This window comes from Scyliorhinus canicula, chromosome 11 (genome assembly GCF_902713615.1).
Source record: "Scyliorhinus canicula chromosome 11, sScyCan1.1, whole genome shotgun sequence".
Taxonomy (NCBI): Eukaryota; Metazoa; Chordata; class Chondrichthyes; order Carcharhiniformes; family Scyliorhinidae; genus Scyliorhinus; species Scyliorhinus canicula.
In genome coordinates, this window is record NC_052156.1 from 62,905,516 (window position 1) to 62,929,039 (window position 23,524).

The 23,524-nt window shown below is 48.6% G+C and overlaps 1 protein-coding gene across 2 annotated transcripts in view; it reads left to right on the forward strand.

Moving 5' to 3' along the window:
* The window catches only part of gxylt2 (glucoside xylosyltransferase 2), a 71,463-nt gene that overhangs the window by 30,984 nt on the left and 16,955 nt on the right, over positions 1–23,524 (forward strand). Inside the window, exons 3-5 of one of the 2 annotated variants that reach the window (XM_038810674.1) lie at positions 6,954–7,085; positions 15,246–15,497; positions 22,353–22,476. In XM_038810674.1, the coding sequence (XP_038666602.1) occupies positions 6,954–7,085; positions 15,246–15,497; positions 22,353–22,476 (508 nt within the window). The remainder of the gene's footprint in view (positions 1–6,953; positions 7,086–15,245; positions 15,498–22,352; positions 22,477–23,524) is intronic. The other variant, XM_038810675.1, reaches the window with a different exon arrangement.

Below are 23,524 nucleotides of genomic sequence, written 5' to 3' on the forward strand. Positions count from 1 at the left end.
AATACATGAATAGGATGGGAATAGAGGGATACTGACAACAGACGTATAGAAGATATTAGTTAGATAGCAGCATGGCCGGCGCAGGCTCAGAGGGCTGAAAGGCCTCTTCTTGTACTGTTCTTTGTTTTTTGACTACTCGTAAATGATTTTGTTTCAAAGTCTATGACATGCGAACTCAAAGGCCGGGATTCTCCGCAGGCATGATTCTCCGTTATGCCGGCGCCCGGGGTTTTCCCGACGGCGTGGGGCTGCCCCATAATGGAAAACCCCATTGACACGCTGGCATAACGGAGAATCCCGCCGGCGGGTCGGAGCAGAAATGTGGCGCGGCGGGGCGGAGCACCCCGGCCAAAATGTTCCATCAGCTTGTAATTTACAATATGGGTATACTAATTATTGGAAAAAAATAAAAGTGCAAGAAATCCTGAAGGAGGAAATCCAAATGTTGAAGGCACAAAATTGTTGTATTTCTGGGGGGGGGGGGGGGAAGAGGAGCAAAGGTGGCAGGGGGAAAGCATCCAAAGAAATGCTCAGCTGTAAATTAGGAATTGTATTTAGAGCCCAAATTTGGGAGAAAATACGAAGGAGGATTGGTCTCCTAAACTTCTCATTAACTGTTTTGAATGACTGCGATGAGTTAGTGAAAATGTAAATGGAGCCAATGAAAATCAAAACAGCCCTCGACAAAATTAAGCCAGACAGTTTTTATTCTCAAAACCCCTTATTTCAACCTCTGTGTGTATAAACCAATGCAATAAACACAAATAAGTAAGTGGATAACTCCATAAAAATAGGAAAACATTTCTAATTTTTCATAGAAGTGTATACACTAGGTTTTAAGGCAGTGTTCTTCAAAATGTTTTCCGGGGACCCATTTTTACCAACCGGCCAACCTTCACGACCCACGCCGGCCAACCTTCGCGACCCACGCCGGCCAACCTGCGCGACCCACCATTTTCTCTTACCTTATTTGCTGCTGACAAAATGGAGGAAATGGTTTTTGGTCCCTTTGGCCCTCGTACACGCTCTTACAATGGAACCTGTTGGATAAAGATGAAGCCTTGCAGTGCCGGAAAGTATGGAGTCTCCATTTGTCCAAAGTTCTTCATTTTATTACTGTAATGTTTTACTGTAAAACTTTCTCAAATAAACCCTCCCCGAACTTGTAAAAAAAATAAAATGAATAAAATAAATGAAAAAATAAAAATTAAATGAATAAAATAATTGAATAAACCCCCCCCCCTGAACTTATAAAACAGAAAGCTGCGACCGTTAAAAAAATAGCAGCCCCACTGCGCATGCGTGCCCGATCATTGGCGCGCATGCACGTAGTTTTGTGCATGCGCAACGACCTGGCACGCATGCGCAGTGCGGCCGCATTTCTTTGAAGTATTTGTGGCCATTTTGAAGGCCGCTTGCAGCCGGTGTTATTAACAGCCGGCTGTTGCGCACAGATTTGCACGATCGGGAGCGCCGCGACGGATGGCTCTGCGACCCTCCCGACACTCGCCCGCGACCCACCCGCGGATCACGCCCCCAAGTTTGACAATGTCTATTTTAAGGTAATTCCTGTGGAGCCTGTTGTTTATGTCCTTTGGTTACTGCAGGCTATGCAAAATCGTACTCTTCCTTTCCTTATATAAGCAGAACAATTGAAACTTAGCAACTGGAGTCAACGACAATGCCAACCATGCAATAAACAGCATATTATGTGCAGGATGTGACATTGACGTTCTCCTGTACGTTATCAGACAATGTCAATCAATCCTTCTTTTATGAAAGTGATTTACAAAGAACAAAGAAATGTACAGCATTTCCAAGCTCTCCAAGCCCGTGCCGACCATTCTGCCCGTCTAAACTAAAATCTTCTACACTTCCTGGGTCCGTATCCCTCTATTCCCATCCTATTCATGTATTTGTCAAGATGCACCTTAAATGTCAGTATCGTCCCTGCTTCCACCACCTCCTTCGGCAGCGAGTTCCAGGCACCCACTACCCTCTGTGTAAAAAAACTTGCCTCGTACATCTCCTCCAAACCTTGCCCCTCGCACCTTAAACCTATGCCCCCTAGTAATTGACCCCTCTACCCTGGGGAAAAGCCTCTGACTATCCACTCTGTCTATGCCCCTCATAGTTTTGTAGACCTCTATCAGGTCGCCCCTCAACCTCCGTCGTTCCAGTGAGACCAAACCGAGTTTATTCAACTGCTCCTCATAGCAAATGCCCTCCATTTCAGGCAACCTCCTGGTAAATCTCTTCTGCACCCTCTCTAAAGCCTCCACATCCTTCCGGTAGTGTGGCGACCAGAATTGAACACTATACTCCAAGTGTGGCCTAACTAAGGTTCTATACAGCTGCAACATTGCCAATTCTTATACTCAATGCCCTGGCCAATGAAGGCAAGCATGCCGTATGCCTTCTTGACTACCTTCTCCATCTGTGTTGCCCCTTTCAGTGACCAGTGGCCCTGTGCACCTAGATCTCTCTGACTTTCAATATTCTTGAGGGTTCTACCATTCACTGTATATTCCCTGCCTTCATTTGACCTTCCAAAATGCATTACCTCACATTTGTCCGGATTAGACTCCATCGGCTATCTCTCCGCCCAAGTCTCCAAACGATCTAAATCCTGCTGTATCCTCTGACAGCCCTCAAAGCTATCGGCAGTTCCACCAACCTTTGTGTCATCTGCAAACTTACTAATCAGACCAGTTACATTTTCCTCCAAATCATTTATATACTACGAACAGCAAAGGTCCCAGCACTGATCCCTGCGGAACACCACTAGTCACAACCCTCCAATTAGAAAACCCCCCTTCCATTGCTACTCTCTGCCTTCTATGACCTAGCCAGTTCTGTATCCACCTTGCCAGCTCACCCCCTGATCCCGTGTGACTTCACCTTTTGTACCAGTCTACCATGAGGGACCTTGTCAAAGGCCTTACTGAAGTCCATATAGACAACATCCACTGCCCTACCTGCATCAATCATCTTTGTGACCTCTTCGAAAAACTCTATCAAGTTAGTGCAACACGACCTTCCCTTCACAAAACCATGCTGCCTCTCACTAGTACGTCCATTTGCTTCCAAATGGGAGTAGATCCTGTCTCGAAGAATTCTCTCAGTAATTTCCCTACCACTGACGTAAGGCTCACCGGCCTGTAGTTCCCTGGATTATCCTTGCTACCCTTCTTAAACAAAGGAACAACATTGGCTATTCTCCAGCCCCCCGGGACATCACCTGAAGACAGTGAGGATCCAAAGGTTTCCGTCAAGGCCTCAGCAATTTCCTCTCTAGCCTCCTTCAGTATTCTGGGGTAGATCCCATCAGGCTCTGGGGACTTATCTACCTTAATATTTTTCAAGACGCCCAACACCTAGTCTTTTTGGATCTCAATGTGACCCAGGCTATCTACACACCCTTCTCCAGACTCAACATCCACCAATTCCTTCTCTTTGGTGAATACTGATGCAAAGTATTCATTTAAAACCTCACCCATTTCCTCTGGCTCCACACATAGATTCCCTTGCCTATCCTTCAGTGGGCAACCCTTTCCCTGGCTACCCTCTTGCTTTTTATGTACGTATAAAAAGCCTTGTGATTTTCCTTAACCCTATTTGCCAATGACTTTTCGTGACTCCTTCTAGCCCTCCTGACTCTTGCTTAAGTTCCTTCCTACTTTCCTTATATTCCACACAGGCTTCGTCTGTTCACAGCCTTCTCGCCTTGACAAATGCCTCCTTTTTCTTTTTGACGAGGCCTACAATATCTCTCGTTATCCAAGGTTCCCAAAATTTGCCGTATTTATCGTTCTTCCGCACTGGAACATGCCGGTCCTGAATTCCTTTCAACTGCTATTTGAAAGCCTCCCACATGTCAGATGTTGATTTACCTTCAAACATCCACCCCCAATCTAGGTTCTTCAGTTCCCACCTAATATTGTTATAATTAGCCTTCCCCCAATTTAGCACATTCACCCTAGGACCACTCTTATCCTTGTCCACCAGCACTTTAAAACTTACTGAATTGTGGTCACTGTTCCCGAAATGCTCCCCTACTGAAACTTCTACCACCTGGCCGGGCTCATTCCCCAATACCAGGTCCACTATAGCCCCTTCCCTAGTTGGACTATCTACATATTGTTTTAAACAGCCCTCCTGGATGCTCCTTACAAACTCTGCCCCGTCTAAGCCCCTAGGACTAAGGGCGTCCCAGTCAATATTGGGGAAATTGAAGTCTCCCATCACAACAACCCTGTTGTTTTTACTCATTTCCAAAATTAGTCTACCTATCTGCTCCTCTATCTCCCCAACATTGTGACTGCACCCTTCTTATTGCTGATCTCTACCCATATAGCCTCACTGCCCCCTGAGGTGTCCTCCTGTAGTACAGCTGTGATATTCTCCCTAATCAGTAGCACAACTCCGCCACCCCTTTTACATCCCCTTCTATCCCACCTGAAACATCTAAATCCTGAAACGTTTAGCTGCCAATCCTGTCCTTCCCTCAACCAGGTCTCTGTAATGGCAACAACATCATAGTTCCAAGTACTAATCCAAGCTCTAAGTTCATCTGCCTCACCCGTAATACTTCTTGCATTAAAACATATGCACTTCAGGCCACCAGACCCGCTGTTCTCGGCAACATCTCCCTGTCTGCTCTTCTTCAGAGCCATACTGGCCCTATTACATAGTTCTCCCTCAATGCTTTCACCTTCTGACCTATTGCTCCGGTACCCGCCCCCCTGCCCTACTAGTTTAAACCCTCCTGTGTGACATTAGCAAACCTCGCGGCCAGGATATTTATGCCACTCCAGTTTAAATGCAACCGGTACTTCTTATACAGGTCACACCTGCCCCGGAAGAGCTCCCAGTGGTCCAGATAACGGAAACCCTCCCTCCTACACAAGCTGTTTAGCCACGTGTTTAACTGCTGTATCTTCCTATTTCTAGCCTCACTGGCACGTGGCACAGGGAGTAATCCCGAGATTACAACCCTAAAGGTCCTGTCTTTTAACTCTCTGCCTAGCTCCCTGAACTCCTGCTTCAGGGCCTCATGCCCCTTCCTGCCTATGTCGTTAGTACCAATATGTGCAAAAATGTCTGCCTGTTTGCCCTCCCTCTTCAGGATGCCCGCTACCCGTTTGGAGACATCCTGGACCCCGGCACCAGAGAAGCAACACACCATCCTAGAGTCTCCTTCACGTCCACAGAAGTGCCTACCCGTGCCCCGGACTATAGAGTCCCCTATGACTATTGCTCCTCCGTGCTTTGACCCTCCCTGCTGAACATCAGAACCAGCCATGGTGCCACTGCTCTGGCTGCTGCTGTTTTCCCCTGATAGGCTATCCCCTCTGACAGTATCCAAAGGGGTGTACCTGTTCGAGAGGGGACCACCACAGGGGATTCCTGCACTGATTACCTTCCCCTTCTGGTGGTCACCCATTTCTCTGCCTGCACCTTGGGTGTGACCACATTTATATAACTGCTATCTATGATGCTTTCCGCCACCTGCATGCTCCTAAGTGCATCCAACTGCTGCTCCAACCGAACCATGCGGTCTGTGAGGAGCTCCAGTTGGCTGCACTTTCTGCAGATGAAACCATTTGGGACGCTGGAAGCCTCCCGGACCTGCCACATCTCACAGTCAGAGCACTGCACCCCTCTAATTGACATTGCGTCAATTAATTAGTAAATTAAATTTGACATTAAAAAAAATGTTACTGTTAACTATATGTTTCCGAGCACTAGATTTCTACTATAAATGTGAAAGCTAAATACAGTACTGTCCGATCTCTGGCTTAGATACCTCTCTAAATTATAATTAAGTAATTATGTTTAATTGGTTTAACAATGCTTAATTTTTTAATTTAGTGTAGATTCCCAACCAGCCAATCAGGTCACAGCTTTACTGTGATGTCACTTCAGGTTTCCCCCCCACACAATTTGAAAAGGTAATAAAAATAAATTTTAAAAATCACTTACCTTCCCAGGTTATCAGATGCTCTCTGGTTCTCTCCCTGCAGATTAAAAGTTACAGGCCAGAAGAAAGAGAACAAAACAGTAGGGAAAAAGCACCGTCTCCCACTCTGCACCGAATTACCTCACTGCACCAAATGACCAAGATTCGGGGCGCTATTTCATGCCCCAGTTGGTGAGGGTGGTTCCTGCAATGAGTGACTTGTAAAACTCTGTCGATATCTATTTTTGTTCATCCGGATTCAGTGAGCTAACTACTTATACTGTCATGTTCATTTTATGCAGCCCAGCAGCAGACTCATCCACCCAAACAAACAACTAACAACTAACGCTGGGTCAATCTTCTGACCTAACATCTCTTCACCGAATCTTTGAAGAGTGCCGTGAAGAGGGCAGACCTTGTAACTATGTCTCTGTAAAAATCTCAGATAAGCAATAGCCTTTGAAACCCATTCATAATGAGCTTCGCAGTCGATAGAACTAATTTTCTCCAGCTGACCAAGAAACCGGAAATAGGAACTCTTTGAATACCTGATTTTGAGTACAAAAGTTTGACAACTGTCATGGATGAGTGATAAAAACAGCCATTAAAGTGCGTAACACATAAACCGTAATGTTGGTAGAAGTTACAAAGTTCACATCTCCGGTTAACCTACAGATAAACCAGAGACATTTCATAATTTACTTTTGATTAAGTTATTGTGGAGAATTACTTTTAATTTATTACACTGATTTAATAATTAACATTCAGATAAAATGCAGGTTGCACAATGAACATGTGCAGTGCATTGCAGAATCAATCAGTGTACATGTGTGGATTGCCAAATAACTGTGGGCACACCACTGTTCTGCGAATGTTGTGACTTTCTGGCAAATTTCGCACTGTTTTCCAGAATCTCCCTGCATTTATTTAATTCGGCTCATCTACCTTGGGAAAAAATTGTATTGTAACTCGGTGTTTTTGGTTTTAACAGATTAAAGCTTGGCCATTTGAGTTCAAGTCGCATGTTGACTACAACATCTACCCAATCACCTTTTCAGCTGGGAAGCCTCAGGAATGGAAAAAATTATTTAAACCATGTGCTGCTCAACGCCTCTTTCTTCCGGTAGCATGTTATTTTTATCTTTAGTTGCATTACTGTAATCCTAAACGGATTTATTTCAAGAATTTGCCGTTGAATAATTCTGCTCTGAAATTCAGGTTTGACACTTAAGCTCCCAAAGTAACAAGATTTTTGTGAAAAATTATCAAAGTAAATATGAATCTTTTGGGGGCTGTGGTAGCATTTTTTTTTCTCCCTCCTTTTTTGAAGGCAGTGAATATTGGAGATCTAGTCTTATGCTGCAATATTCTGATGCTTCGTTCTGGATGAGCACACTGAGGGAATGTTAGTGGCTCTGATCAATGGTGGGGCCATCTCAATTGAGCCTGATTTTCCCCCCACTGTCGTGTCCCCCAAAATATTAAAATCATTTCATGAAAATCAGTCCTATGTGTATTCCTTACCCAGGGAGCTCAGAATTTTAAGGGAAATGCAGCCCTGTTTGGAATAGTAATCTCTCCTCATCACAGTTTGGATTCTACACCAGTTCCGACAAGGCTCGTTATTGGACAACGACAGGACTACTGATGCACAATCAATGGACACAAAACGTAGGTGAAGTCCGAATCAAAAGGCTTTAATCAGCAAGAAGTGAGCCCGGCAGCAGACGTACAGAAATGGCCTGGCTGCTGGGGAACACGGGTTCTTATACCCCGCCTCGTAGGCGGAGCTACCTTCCTCTCGACCAATAAGAATACAGAGAACACGATACTTGGGCCAATGGGCAGCGGGCCCTCTGCACCAATGGCAGCTCACACTCCCAGGTACCGTAATACCCCTAGTCATACTACCACATTCACCCCTTGTTGAGAAAGGGAGGGGGTGGGGGGTGGTGGTGGGCGTGTGTATGGGGATGCGGACATGGAGAGGGGGGGGTGTCCCGTGCGAGTGGGTAAGAGACTGGTAGTATGACTAGTGATGTCGGATTGTACCTCTTCAACGGTGGCTGCCCACTGGCCCGAAAACTATGTACAGGGTCGTGTCAGAACACAGTAACTATATTCAGGCTTGAGAGGGAAAAAAAACCGAGAGAACAAGCAAGAAAAAAGGGTCCATCAACAGTTCACATAGACTCGATCAGCCGATCGGGGGCCTTGGACGTCCTCTGTGACCTGCGGAGCTTCGCTGGAGACGTTGGTGTTGTGGGCGTCCGTGACTCCGGGAGCGATGATCCAGTCCTTGTGGCTGCGTCCGTACCCCTAGTCGGAGCTGGCGAGGGCCGGGCTGGGGGAGGGTCGTCCGGTCCTCTAGGCAGCGCGGGTAAGGGTGTCGGCGGGCCAAGGAGGGGAGCGCCTGCCGGGAGCAGTTGCGGTTGGGGGGGGTGGGGGGGGTGGGCTGGCGACGGGGCGATGGCTGTGATCTGGTGAGTGCCAGGTCCCGTAGGGAGACCGTGTACTGTCGTGTACTGTCGGCCGTCGGGATACTCCACATACGCGTACTGCGGGTTAGCGTGGAGCAGCTGGACCCTCTCGACCAACGGGTCCGACTTGTGCACCCGCACGTGTTTCCGGAGCAGGATGGGCCCGGGGGTAGCCAGCCAGGAGCCAGGTTGGGAGCGGGGTCTCGGAAGAAGACTTCCTGGGAAAAACAAGAAGGCGTTTGTGAGGCGTTTGATTGGTGGATGTGCAATGAAGTGACCGGATTGAATGGAGGGCGTCTGGGAGGGCCTCTTGCCAGTGGGAGACTGGGAGATTTCTGGACCGAAGGGCCAGCAGGACGGTCTTCCAGACCGTACCGGTCTCCCTCGACCTGTCCGTTACCCCGGGGGTTGTAACTGGTCGTCCTGCTTGAGGCAATGCCCCTGCTGAGCAGGAACTGACGCAGCTCGCCACTCATAAAGGAGGACCCCCTATCGCTATGAATGTAAGCGGGGAATCCGAACAGGGAGAAAATGGTGTGTAGGGCTTTAATGATGGTGGGTGTGGTCATGTCGGGGCAGGGGATGGCGAATGGGAAGCGGGAGTACTCGTCAATCACATTGAGGAAATACGCGTTGTGGTTGGTAGAGGGGAAGGGACCTTTGAAGTCCATGCTGAGGCGTTCAAAGGGGCGGGAAGCCTTTATCAGATGCGCTTGTTCGGGGCGGTAGAAGTACGGCTTGCACTCCGCGCAGATGTGGCATTCCCTAGTCACTGTCCTGACCTCCTGGATGGAGTAGGGCAGGTTGCGGGTCTTTACAAAGTGAAAGAAGCGGGTGACCCCCGGGTGGCAGAGGTCTGCGTGGAGGGTTCGAAGGCGGTCCACTTGTGCGTTGGCACAGGTGCCGTGGGACAGGGCATCGGGAGGCTCGTTTAGCTTCCCAGGACGATACAAGATGTCATAGTTGTAGGTGGACAATTCGATCCTCCACCACAGGATCTTGTCGTTCTTTATCTTGCCCCTCTGTGCGTTGTCGAACATGAAAGCCACTGACCGTTGGTCTGTGAGGAGGGTGAACCTCCTGCCGGCCAGATAGTGCCTCCAGTGTCGCACAGCTTCTACTATGGCCTGTGCTTCCTTCTCGACCAAGGAGTGGCGGATTTCGGAAGCATGGAGGGTCTGGGAGAAGAAGGCCACGGGTCTGCCCGTTTGGTTGAGGGTGGCTGCCAGAGCTACGTCGGACGCGTCGCTCTCGACCTGGAAGGGGAGGGACTCGTCGATAGCTCGCATCGTGGCCTTTGCAATATCTGCTTTGATGCGGCTGAAGGCCTGGCGGGCTTCCATCGACAGGGGGAACGTGGCTGATTGGATGAGAGGACGGGCTTTGTCGGCGTAATTGGGGACCCACTGGGAGTAATCTGAAAAAAAAAACAAGCGCTTGAGGGCTTTGGGGGAGTGGGGGAGGGGGATCTCCATCAGAGGGCGCATGCGTTCTGGGTCGGGGCCTACCACTCCATTACGCACTACGTAGCTGAAGATGGCTTGAGGGTCGGTGCTAAACACGCATTTGTCCTTGTTGTAGGTCAGGTTCAGGAGTTTTGCGGTTCGGAGGAATTTACAGAGATTGATGTCGTGGTCCTGCTGATCGTGGCGCAGATGGTGACATTGTCGAGATACGGGAAGGTTGCCCGTAAACCGTATTGGTTGACCATTCGGTCCATCTCCCTTTGGAAGACTGAGACCCCATTTGTGACACCGAAGGGAACCCTTAAAAGTGGTAGAGCCACCCGTCCGCTTCGAACGCAGTGTACTTGCGATTACTCGCGCGTATGAGGAGCTGGTGGTAGGCGGACTTGAGGTCCACCGTGGAGAAGACCTTGTACTGCGTGATCCTGTTGACCAGGTCGGATATACGGGGGAGAGGGTACGCGTCCAGCTGCGTAAACCTGTTGATGGTCTGACTGTAGTCTATGACCATCCTATTCTTCTCTCCGGTCTTTACCACCAGAACTTGTGCTCGCCAGGGGCTGTTTCTAGCCTTGATGACCCCTTCCTTCAGAAGCCGTTGGACCTCGGACTTGATGAAGGTCCGGTCCTGGGCACTATACTGTCAACTCCTGGTGGCGACAGGTTTGCAATCCGGGGTGAGGTTTGCAAACATAGACGGGGGATCGACCTTGAAGGTTGCGAGGCTGCAGACAGTGAGGGGGGGGCATGGGGCCGCCGAATTTAAATGTTAGGCTCTGGAGGTTACACCAGAAGTCTAACCCCAGGAGTGTTGCCGCGCAGAGGTGAGGGAGGGCATATAGCCTGTAGTTTTTAAGCTCCCTCCCCTGGACCATGAGGTCCGCTATGCAACACCCCATGATCTGTACTGAGTGAGAGCCGGAGGCCAGGGCGATTTTTTTTTTTTTTTGCTCAACCGGGTAGACAGGGAGAGCGCAGCGTCTTACCGTGGTCGGGTGGATGAAACTCTCCGTTCACCCGGAGTCCAGCAGGCAGTTTGTCTCGTGGCCGCTGAGTAAAATCTTCGTGGTCGCTGTGGAGAGGGTACGGGGTCGAGACTGATCCAGAGTGACTGAAACGAGTCATGGGAGATAGTCGGAGTTTTCATCAGGGAGGGAATAGTCACCCGCGGGGTCCTTGGAGCCGACCCAAGTTGGCGGCACCCATCGGTCGCACGTGGAGTCGGAGGTCCAAAATGGCGGCGCCCGGGGGTCGCACGTGGCATCGGGGAGGTAAAATGGCGGCGCCCGGAGATCGCACGTGGCGTTGGGGGATGGAGGCTGCGAGGTCCGCGGGCCGCACAGGGCCCCTGACGGGAGAGAAGGGGGAGTCCCGCGGTCGCTGCTTGGGACCGCAGCGACCGCCTTTGCCTGGCAAACGGCCACAAAGAGGCCTTTCTTCCCGCAGCCCCTGCAGGTTGCGGAACAGGCTGGGCAACATTGACGGGGGTGCTTCACCTGGCCGCAAAAATAGCAACGGGGCCCCGCGGGTTTTTCGGGGCACCCTGCGGCGCAGGCCTGGGGGGAGTCCGAGTCCGCGCGGGAGAGAGAGGCCGAGTTCCACGCTGGGCAGGGGGCCGCCGCGCGGTTGGGGGCGTACGAGCGTGCATTTCGGTTTGCGACATCTAGGGAGGTGGCGAGGGCCCGTGCCTCCGTGAGGCTCAAGGTTTTTCTTTCCAACAGTCTTTGGCGGATCTGCGAGGACTGCATGCCTGCAACAAAGACGTCTCAGATTAGGAGTTCAGTATGCTCAGCAGCAGACACCTGTGGGCAGCCGCAGTTCCTCCCCAGCACAAGGAGGGCACGGTAAAAATCGTCCAGTGACTCACCAGGTATCTGCTGCCTTGTGGCTAGTAAGTGCCGAGCGTAGACTTGGTTTACCGGCCATATGAAATGTCCTTTGAGCAGATCCATAGCCGCGTCGTAGTCTGTCGTGTCCTCTATGAGCGTGTATATGGCAGTGCCGACGCACGAGTGGAGGATGTGCAGTTTCTGCTCCCTCGTCGGGACGTTTTCCGCTGTGCTAAGGTAGCTGTTGAAGCAAGCCAGCCAGTGCTGAAATGTGGCTGTTGCATTCGCTGTGTGAGGACTGAGTCGAAGACACTCCGGCTTGATGCGGAGCTCCATCCTTTACAAATCTTGCTGATTAAATTGATGCACAATCAATGGACACGAAACGTAGGTGAAGTCTGAATCGAAAGGCTTTAATCAGCAAGAAGAGAGCCTGGCAGCAGACGTACAGAAATGGCCTGGCTGCTGGGGAACACGGGTTCTTATACCCCGCCTCGTAGGCGGAGCTACCTTCCTCTCGACCAATAAGAATACAGAGAACACGATACTTGGGCTAATGGGCAGCGAGCCCTCTGCACCAATGGCAGCTCACACTCCCAGGTACCGTAATACCCCTAGTCATACTACCACAACTACATTACATCATTAATTGTGGTGCACTTGAGATATTCTTGCTGTTTTCTGTGCTCGGAACCATTTTGAAAATGGGCATGCTCAAACTTGTCTGACAATATAATACAGATATGATAAAACCAAAACCCATCTGCCTGACACTAGTTAAAGAAAGAAACACACCAATTTGTGTTTGGTTTTGAATTGCACTAAAGAAGCACTAGCAGAGGCATGTTGATTTCCTCTGAATAAACTGGCATAATAACCTCATGGCCAAGTGTAAAGCAGGGATGACCTAAAGCAGTGGTCTCCAAATAGTCAATAGCGATCGACAGATTGATCCCAGGGCGTTGAACAATCGATTATCATTGCATGTCGAACCCCGCCAAATTGCACAAGTCTCTGGATTGCCCGTAATGGTGAGTAAATGAGGTCAATGTCTGCCAAACCGTGCCAAATTGTGTGAGACTCGGGATTCTCGTAATGAGGAGCGAATTAGTTCATTGCCTGCTGGACAATGCTAACAATCTGTGCGACACGGGCAGTGAGATTCTCGCACGTGCTAAAACTTGGAATAAGCTGGTTGAAGACAAAATGACGAACGAGGGCAGGGACCTCCCAAGTGGGCAAAAATCTACCATTTACGCCAGAAATGGGAAAACAAGTTTATTTTTACTAATGACAAAGATCAGACCATTTGTCAACAGAGTGTAGCCTTGAGTAAAAGCGGTAATTTGGAATGGCATCACAAGGTGCAAAATTTCAAGAATATTTACCTTTAAACAGTACAATTCGGACAAAGAAAGTTGGGGAGTTAAAGGAATATTTGAAAGCTCAACATTCACTCTTTTCAAAACCTATGACTAAAGGCAAGGCGAGCAAAGAGGTGTCTTTTTGCATTAGCCACCTGCTGATGAAACATAAGAAACTATTCACCAAAGGGGAAGTTATCAAGGAGGCTATGGCAGTTGCTGCTGACACTTTGTACAAAGTCTTGAAAAAGAACGATGAAATTATGACAGCCATCAAGAGCATGCCACATGGCGCTTTTAACAGTAGCCAGAAGGGTAGAATTATTGTCCAGCGATGTGTCTCAGCAAATACACCAAGACTTATTAGGCTGTGAATGTTTATCACTGCAGTTTGAGGAATCAGTAGACATGATGGATGCGGTCCAGCTAATTGTTTTTGTTCGTATGGCATTCAAAGACTCAACAACAAAGGAGGACTTTCTCATTCCTCAGCCACTCAAAGAGAGGACAAGAGGTGAGGATGTCTACAACAAATTCAAAAAGTATGTGACTGGGAAAAACATCCGATCAAAATACTGGTTTCCAACCACAACCAATGGTGCACCGTCAATGCTGGGTGTCAATACAGGCTTTGTTGTGTTTTGAAGAATGATCATGAATTTGCGTCCTTTGTCAATTACCAATGTCTTTCCACCAACAAGCAATAACGAGTAAGATTTTTGACTTTTCTCCTGTCATGACAGTTGTTGTCAAGATCGTCAGCTCAATTTGTGCCAGAGCTCTGCAACATTGCTTGCTCAAATTGTTACTCGATGAGCTTGATGTGACCTACGACGAACTTATCCTTCATGCAGATGTAAGTCAAGGAAACGTCCTCCAGGGATTTGTAGATCTGCTTCCAGAAATTGTCACCTTTTTCAGATCAAGAAATGAGGTGTATATGAGCTGTCAGATAATGCTTGGTTGCTGTGCTTGGCCTTTCTTACAGACATAAGTGCAAAATTGAATGAGCGGAATCGTGAACTGCAAGGGAGGGAGAAGGACTCGTGTCACATGGTCAGTGCAGTGAATGTATTCAAGTTGAAACTGGGCCTGTGTGCTCAGTAAAAGAGCAAAATTATTGGGCACTTTCCCAAATCTGGAGAAAGTCCAACAACAGGTCAAACAGAAAGTGTTCCAGCCAAACAAATTCTGTGAGCACCTGAACAAAATGTAAAAGGAATTCAACAGACAATTTCAGGAGATAGACAAGGTGGAACCGATCACTATGTTTGTCTCAAATCCTTTTCTTCAAGTGGACATTGGAGAACTGACAGCACAATTTCAGCAGGTGTTTGAGCAAAGAAGTGGGCTTAATGTGGAAATCATCACCATGCAAAATGAAAGAGCTGAAAACTAGGTCAAGGGATAAAGACTTTTGGTGACTTGTAGACAAGAGAACTACCCTCTTCTGACATCCTGTGCACCTAGTTGGTTCCACATACCTCTGTGAGATGGCTTTTTCCCAGATGAAAATAATCAAATCCAAATATTGTACTCGTCTCACAGGTGCCTGTCCAATGGTCTGTATTATGAGTTTGGTCATACAGATAGTATCACATTAAGAATAATTGTGTCAAGTTGAATTTTTAAGAGTAGGTCTTGTGCTGCATTTCGATTCTAAAAATGTTTTTGTGCTTCAAAAGGTTGCAGACCACTGAACTAAATATCTGCCATGATTTAGTAACATGGAGCAGCATCTTGACTGTTGGACTCAAATGAAAATAAGGAGTGTACTTAATGTGTCCACTTTTGGAAATCTGTGCAAATAATTGTACGGTTTTATAAAACTGAAGATTCCTTGAGATTTGGCACAATAATAGTAATTCTGGGGTCTTTTTTTTAATACAAATTTTAGAATACCCAATTCATTTTTTCCAATTAAGGGGCAATTTAGCTTGTTCAATCCACCTACTTTGCACATCTTTTAGGTTGTGGGGGCGAAACCCACGCAAACAAGGAGAGAATGTGCAAACTCCACAAATTCTGGGATCTTAAGGCACCCGAGGTGGTTTAGAAGAATTATCGTGCTTACTTTATTTTTTTGCAGTTTATCTGTCTATATCTTTGAAAAACGTCTGGTTTTTTTTCTGTCTCCATACCAGATGATCCTGAAAGATGTTGACTCTCTGCTCTATGTAGATACTGATGTCCTGTTCCTGAGACCAGTTGATGATATCTGGTATTTCCTGAATTTGTTCAACTCCACACAACTTGCAGCCATGGCCCCAGAACATGAAATACCAAGAATAGGATGGTACAGTCGTTTTGCACGGCATCCTTATTATGGAGCAGCTGGAGTCAACTCAGGAGTCATGCTAATGAATCTGACTCGAATAAGAAATCAACTATTTAAGGTTTTTAAAGAATAACAATAATTCATTATTGTTCAGTGTTCTATAACTGTGTCCTGAAATAATTCTGATTCTTCCAAGGCAGGTTCTTCTAATTAAATAAAAACAAAATAGTCCAAGCCTCTTTTTAATCTTTGACTCATATTACTGGAGTTAAGGGGCTGGATTCTCCGATTCTGCGGCTATGTCCGCAGGATCCATCTGGTCTTACGACCAAAATATCGGTGCCGCCCCCGCACCGATGCTCTGCCCAGTGTGGGGCTAGCAGCCTTGCCACGTAAAGCCCGACTTTACCTGCTGGCACGGACGCAGAATGGCCGGGTCCGTGGCCGCGCTTGCACATGGTGGTGGTCTGCGGCGGCCGCGCCGTCCAACATGGCGCGGCCGCCGCCCCTGTAATCCCCCTCGCCACCCCTGGACCATGGCCCACGAGTCCACGCAACTTACGCCTACTCCCCCCTCCCCGACTGTGGCGGCGCTAGACGCAGTCTGCAGCCACCACGTGAGGTCCCCGAAAAGTGAGAGGACATGCGACCTTTGCCGTCAGGGACTCAGCCCACCGGGGGAGGGCGTCGGGTGACGTCCTGAGGCTGTCCCGACGGTGTGCGGCATACTCCTCGAGTACGCCGCTTTTGAGGGGGCGGAGCAGCAGAAAAACAGCGCCGCCCCTCATTCCAGCGTAAAATTTGATTCTCTGAGGGCAGCACGGTGGCGCAGTGGGTTAGCCCTGCTGCCTCACGGCGCCGAGGTCCCAGGTTCGATCCAGGCTCTGGGTGACTGTCCGTGTGGAGTTTGCACATTCTCCCCGTGTTTGCGTGGGTTTCGCCCCCACAAACCAAAGATGTGCAGAGTAGGTGGATTGGACACGCTAAATTGCCCCTTAATTGGAAGAATGAATTGGGTACTCTAAATTAAAATTAAAAAATGGATTCTCTGGCTGATTGCCGAACACGATTTCGGTGTTGGCGAGCGGAGAATCCAGCCCAAGGTTTTGTGTCATGTGTCCAAGTAGGATTCGGAACAAAGAATTGCTTTGAATGTTGTGTTTGAACATATGGCACATATACATTTATTCAAGTTGTTGTCTGAGACAATCGGCAGTTTCAATGTTAATGAGCCAGGAATGTTATTGTTTTTGCCTAGACTGCAAATAAGAAGTAATTTGTTAGCTTCTATAAATCTATGAAGCACTCACACCCATTATCATGAAAAACCTTTTCTTGGCACTGAACAATATGTAACAGGGACATAGAAGTTCATAGAATTTACAGTGCAGAAGGAGGCCATTCGGCCCATCGAGTCTGCACCAGCTCCTGGAAAGAGCACCCTACCCAAGGTTAACACCTCCACCCTATCCCCATAACCCAGTAACCCCACCCAACACGAAGGGAAATTTTGGACACTAAGGGCAATTTATCATGTCCAATCCATCTAACTTGCACATCTTTGGACTGTGGGAGGAAACCGGAGCACCCGGAGGAAACCCACGCACACACGGGGAGGATGTGCAGACTCCGCACAGACAGTGACCCAAGCCGGAATCGAACCTAGGACCCTGGAGCTGTGAAGCGATTGTGCTATCCACAATGTTACCGTGCTGCCCCATAGATAGGCATGTTTCTGAGATGGGTGGTCACGTTTTGGAAATGGCAAACAGCAATCAAGTCAGAGAAAAATGGCTACAAGATTGACCTTTTGTGCAGTAGAAACTTGATATTAGTTTGTTTTAGGTGAACAAAACTGACTGATATCTAACAACATAGCATGTCTGTGAGTTTTGTATTTATCATTCTGTGACTTGCGAAATGCCCCTGTCCTAGATCCTGTACACTCGTGGCTGGTGATTTACCACGAGAAGACCCTTCCATTAACATACCCTCTGAAGTACACGTGGGGTGCGGTTCAACCACCACGTTGTGCGTGGCGCAGATCTGGGCGGGCTGGGCAAACAGTGAGAAAGACCAAAATCGAGATTCGCGCAGGGCGCAAATCAATTTGCAATTCACCCAGTCCGCTCTCGATGGCAAGTTCCGGATCTCGCCCAAAGATGGTGAGAATATCATTCATCCTCATTTGCATTCTTTTTCATTTCATTAGCAAGATTTGAAGTTGAATGCAAAGGTCTCCCGGGACTAACCCAATTCGCCAGCGAGAAAACACACGGGCGTCGTTTATTACTGTTTTTTGAAAACGTGAAGCTGGCGCAGTAGTTGCTGAGGGGAAGTGAGGAGATGAGTAGCCATTTCCGTTTTCCAACATGCAGCTCAGGGGGGTGGGGTGGAGGGAAGGTACGGGGTGAGGGCCTTCTCATCTGTGAGGCCTTCAAGCCATCTTTAAATATTGTGGAGATCCTGAACAGGGGCAAGCTGCAACCTCTCTGTCCTGCCAGATTGCTGTGGCTTCACTGCTGAAAGTCAATCTCACTCCCTTTGACTGTGACCAGCCTCCAGCTTCACAGTTGAAGGCTATTGCAAATTAGCATTGTTAGCTGTGGGAGGACTTCACAGCTGCAGGTTGTGTTTGCTGCTCCTGCTGGTGGCTGCAAATGCCTGGAGGCTGGTGTTGCTGTTTCCTTTTCTCAGATACCTGGGCCCTGGAACACCAGGTTCAATGGGACATGTCAGTCCAGAAGTCAATCCGGTTTGAAGCAAGAAAACGCTGATTGACGTGGTGAGCAACATTGTTCCAAATGGGCCATCTGCTAATGCCGCTGAAGAAATGCTTTTGCAGATTGCTGATGCTTTTGTTGCTGGTGTGGTGAGTGCTGCATGTAACTGCCACATCACTGCGGGTTAAACACGCTGGAAGTCAAGGGTGTTCAAGTGCACATTGAGCACCAATGGAATATGTAGATGCCAGGATTTGGTTCCGGTGAGATTGGGTCCTTCGGAATTCCGATGGAGGCCATGGAGTGAGTGGTTGCACATTTGGCAGCTCCCGCTCGAGGTGGTTTTTCTGGACCTTTTCCCCATTTGTAGGGTGGATATTTTGTGAAAAATAGGTGTGGAGAAAATGGGTCGAGAAGAAGGGAGCTGTGGGAACAAGAGAATCTTTGTGTGACACAGGTCAAGATGGCGGAGGGTAAAGGATCTGCCTTGTCTGCCCAGTGGTCAACGGAGCTCCAGGTGGACTTATATGAGACGTTTAGCCGGCAGAGGAGGGAGACCCATAGGTCCTAGCCAAGGCGGTGGAACCGTTAAAAGAAGGAATTGACTGTGTGAAGTAGAGGCTGGAGTCCCAGAGCTGGGCTATTCGCAAAGTGGAGGAAGTGGGGGAGCACGAGGAGCAGCTCGCCTCGTTGGGCCTCGTTGGTGGCTGAAGTAGGTCTGATGCGAGAGACCCAGAAGTGATTAAAGGAGAAGCTGGAGAATCGCTCCCGGACACACAATCTAAGAATCGTCAAAATGCCTGAAGGCATCGAGGGAGCGGACGCTGGCGCATATGTAGCCAGGATGCTGGAGATGTTGATGGGGAGGGGGCCTTTGACCAGCCTCTGGTGGTCGACTGAGCGCATAGGGCGCTGATGAGGAAGCCGCAGGCGAATGAGCCGCTGAGGGTGATGGTGGTGTGACTTCACAGGTTCCTGGACAAGGAGAAGATATTGAGATGGGCGAGGCAGGCAAGGAGTTGCACCTGGGAGGGGAGCGAGCTTCGAGTGTATCAGGACTGGGTGCGGACCTGGCAAAGAGGAGTGCCGAGTTTAATTGGGTGAAGGCTGCCCTCTTTAAAAAGGGGTTGAAGTTTGGGATGTTGTATGCGGCCCACCTCTGGGTGACTTTTAATAGCCAAGAACATTATTTTGGAACACCAGAGGAGGCAATAGAGTTTTTATGAGACAATGAACTGCCAGGAGAAGGAGGACATTGAACTGTGGAGGAGGTGTGAGGACATGGGAGCTTTTTCTGTCCATTTTTTCTTGTATCTTTTTCTCGTTTGTTGGTTGTTGGAGAATTTAGCATGGCCAATCCACCTACACTACACGTCTTTGGCTTTTGGGAGTGAGACCCATGCAGACATGGGAAAATGTGCAAACTCCACACAGACAGTGACCCGGGGCTGGGATCGAACCCAGGTCCTTGGCTCCGTGAGGCAGCAGTGATAACCACTGCGCCACCGTGCCCTAAGCGGGAAAGGGCCAAGATGGTTTTGACGCCCTCAGCGATGCTCCTCAGTGACTGAGCCATATTCTGGAGCGCCTCGGCATTGTCCATCTGCGTCCACGATACGTCCCTCCGCGACTGGGTCATTTTCTGCAGTGCCTCGGAAATATCCACCTGTGTCTGGGACATGTTCCCTCAGCGACTGGGAAATAATGTCGAGGCCCTTAGCTGTGGCCGTCTCAGACTGAGCCATGGCTTGAGCACCACCACTCAAGAAATGGGTGTCGTGCTCCAGGCTTTCCACTGCAGTAACCACACTAGCAGTGTTGGCCTTGGTGCCACACATTGTCGGTATCATCTCCTGCGACCAAAGCTTTTGAGACCCTGCAAGCGGCTATGCAGTCACTGGAATGTACCTGACACACACTCCTGAATGTGCAGGCTCTGGCCTATCATCTGCATCAGCTCAGGGAGAACCTTGTCCAGAGGTTCGGCATCTGACTGGGACCCTGGTGAGTCCTGAGCTCCAGCAGACCTCCGACTTTTCTCTCTTTTGGATGTTCCTGCTTCCACCTGATATCCATCAGCAACTGTGTGGTCTTCACCAGATTTCGCCCAGGAGCCTATCCAATAATGTCACTCAACGAGGTCTGTGTTTCTGCGCTAGTGGAAGGTGGGGGTGTTAGCTGTGACTCCTGGTGGTCTCCTACGAACTCTCCTCCGAGGTGATCTCTTGGGTGGCAGGGGGAACGGCTGTAGATGGCCCGGCCTCATCAAATGGAGATCCTGCAAGACAATGGACATGTCTGACATGAACTACTCACTTGAGACAAGTAATCTGGCTGAAAGGTCAGTGTACCCTCACCTCTGTGGCGCAGGCCAACTTCAATGTCGGTGACTGCTCTCTCCTTGGTCAATCCCGCAATCTCCAGAACCCTTCCCTTATAAGGGGTGAGGACTTGGATCTCAGGGACTCCCCCCCCCCAACCTTGGCCCTTTTCCGCTTATTATGGGCTATCTTCTCCTGCGGAGATGAAGAGAGGGCATTGTGAGCTGCACGCTTGATGGCTCAGGGTGGTCAGGTGGCAAGTGTGGGCACCGCATCTGGACGCCATGGGGTTGTGCTGGTGATTTCCAGAGCGTTCTGAGGAATGACCACATAAATCGGATGTGGCGAGGGTGTGAGGTGTCAACCAGCAATCTGTCGGGAGCGGGGGGCTATTGAGGGTATTGAGAATTTGAGGGGTGGCAAGCAGAACTGATGGCAGAAGATAGATGGTAACGTACCCTGTCAGCTCGGTGCAGGTTGTTGGTCTTGGACTGCGGTCCTCCTGGTCATGCTGCCCAAACTGACAGCTGCTACCATTGCCTCCTAGGTGCTGCTGCTACTGCTGGTCCATCCATCCCCTCGGGGGAACAGGATGGCCCACCTCACATCCACAGCGTCGAGAAGCCTGGCCAGGTCGGCATCCCCAAAGCGAGGAGCAGGTCTGCGCGCTGCCATGCTTGTGTATGAACTGGGAGTGAGTGGTGAGGGAACGTTTAATACCTGCTCCCTCTTGTTCGCAGCGAGACGCTGAGGGGTGAGTCAAGCAAATCAGGCTGAGAGCCTGTAATGGCGAGAAACTCATGGGGGCTCATTTTCGACACTATTGTTGAATATGGGCCGCAATCTCGCCAACACAGCCACCGAGTAACACCCTGCAAAACCCGCCGAAAATAACACTTGGCTATTTTCCTGTTGAATCGCGCTCATGGTCTCAGCCTCTAAGCGGGTGCTTGCCATAGTTAGATCAAGTGAGCTGACACCTTCAGGAAGGCTGGCCTTCTCTTCCTGCCGGCACAGTGATCTTGACTTTTTCAGCACCTGCAATGACAGAGGGAACGAAGATTAGCTTTGGCGCAAAATGAGAGCAGAGAGAAACCTGTGGCTGCTGAATGTAGTTTCAGTTCTTCTTGCGGAGTGAGTGAATGAAGATAAAAGTGAGAAGCAAAAGAAGGGTACGGCATAAAGAAACCCAGCATGGTGTCGTTTCCAACGTCGCCACTCATCATGGGTGCAACTCAGCCCCTCCCCCTCATGACAACTACATTTCCTCCAATGGGATCAGAACGCGCCTCTTCCAGTGTAAATCTCCTGCTGCCTGTGGTGTGCAACCTTCTGCAGAAAGAAGAGAGTGTGTTAGTGACAACCGAGTGTGGCGTTTACGGACTGTGCTGTCATGGCTGAATAGTTTGTGAGCAAGTGAGGATAGGAACTGGAGCCAAGTGTAGGATCGTGAATGTAGGAGAGTGAAGAGAAGTGAGGATGGAAGAGAGCCTTGTAGTGCAGCTTTAGATGATGCAAGCATTAGAGGAGATTAAGTTTTTCCTCTATTTTTTTTTCTCTGTATTGCAGCCATGTTCTGGGTGCTCAGCACCTGGCACTGTCCTCCTTGATGACATTGCCACATGACGCCTTGAAGGTTTTCTGCCCCCAATCCCCACCCCACCCGCTCTTGATAACCTGGAGCAGGACGTCCAAAACTGCATCCGAAAATCTGGCTGCCCTCTTTATCACGATAAATCTTTCATCGTGTTTCTCTAATTTCTGCAGTGTTTTCCCCTTGTAGTTTAGAAATGGAGAGTAAGTGGTAATTTCTTGATTGATTCCAGTGTTCTATGTTATCCATTGGCTCCCAGCAGGACTATAACCCAATAGGATTGCCGGTGAATTGTCACTTTACATGTGTACTGATTACTGTTTCTGTTTCTATAGAACAGTATGATTCCAACCGGTCTCAGATGGGAAGAATTGCTGTATCCATTATACCATAAATACAAGAATGATATCACATGGGGAGACCAGGATTTGTTAAATATAATCTTTCACTACAATCCAGGTAAGTAACACAAAGCCTACTGCTAGAATTTTATTTTCCAAAGTGTTTCTGGGCAGCAACTGGCTATTAAATTTTCCATTTTAATTATGACTTTAAAATATTGGGAAATTTGATTGTGCAGATATTTTAAATGAGGCTACTCTCTTGTGTGGCCCTTTGTAATAATTTTATAGTTATCTTTATTATTGTCATAATAGGCTTACATTAACACTGCAATGAAGTTACTGTGAAAATTTCCTAGTCGCCACACTCTGGCGCCTGTTCGGGTACACTGAGGGGGAATTCAGAATGTCCAATTCACCGAACAAGCGCATCTTTCAGGACTTGTGGGAGGAAACCGAAGCACCCGGAGGAAACCCACGCAGACGAAGACACGGGGGAACGTGCAGACTCCATACAGACAGTGACCCAAGCCGTGAATCGAACCTCGGACCCTGGTGCGGTGAAGCAACAGTGCTAACCACTGTGCTATCGTGCCATGCCGCATGATCTGCAAGTCGATGAGTTATTTCATCATTTTGCTGCTGAAAATATATTTTACGGCTTCTGGCAGGTCATGTGTCTTGCATTAGCTTGAGTTACATTGGCTCGCAAAATGGCATACACTCACTGATCTCCATTCAACTAGGCTCCGAATGACCCTGAAAACCTGTGGGGACAATGAACAGGGACTCAATAAAAAAAATCAAAGCTTTTGATAAACCCATAAGCGAAGATAATAAATGCAATAGCCCCTTTGGAGATTTTAGGTTTTCAGGTTATTGCAGCAAAAGCAAAAAGTTTTTAGTAAAATTACCAAGTTAAAATAACAATGCACTCCTCTCCCCAATCATCCACGGTGACAGAAGATCAGACTTGAGAAGAGTTACCTCCGAGCGATTTAATTTTAGGATTGCTGATTCTTGAATACAGGGCTATTATGAATGTTTTGCACTTGAGCATATGAACCGTGTTGCATGTCAAAGATTGAAAAGTAAGTAATTAAATCAATTATCTAATTAAGACAGTCTTGGAGTAAAGGAACAAAGCATGAATGCCTGGCAGGTAA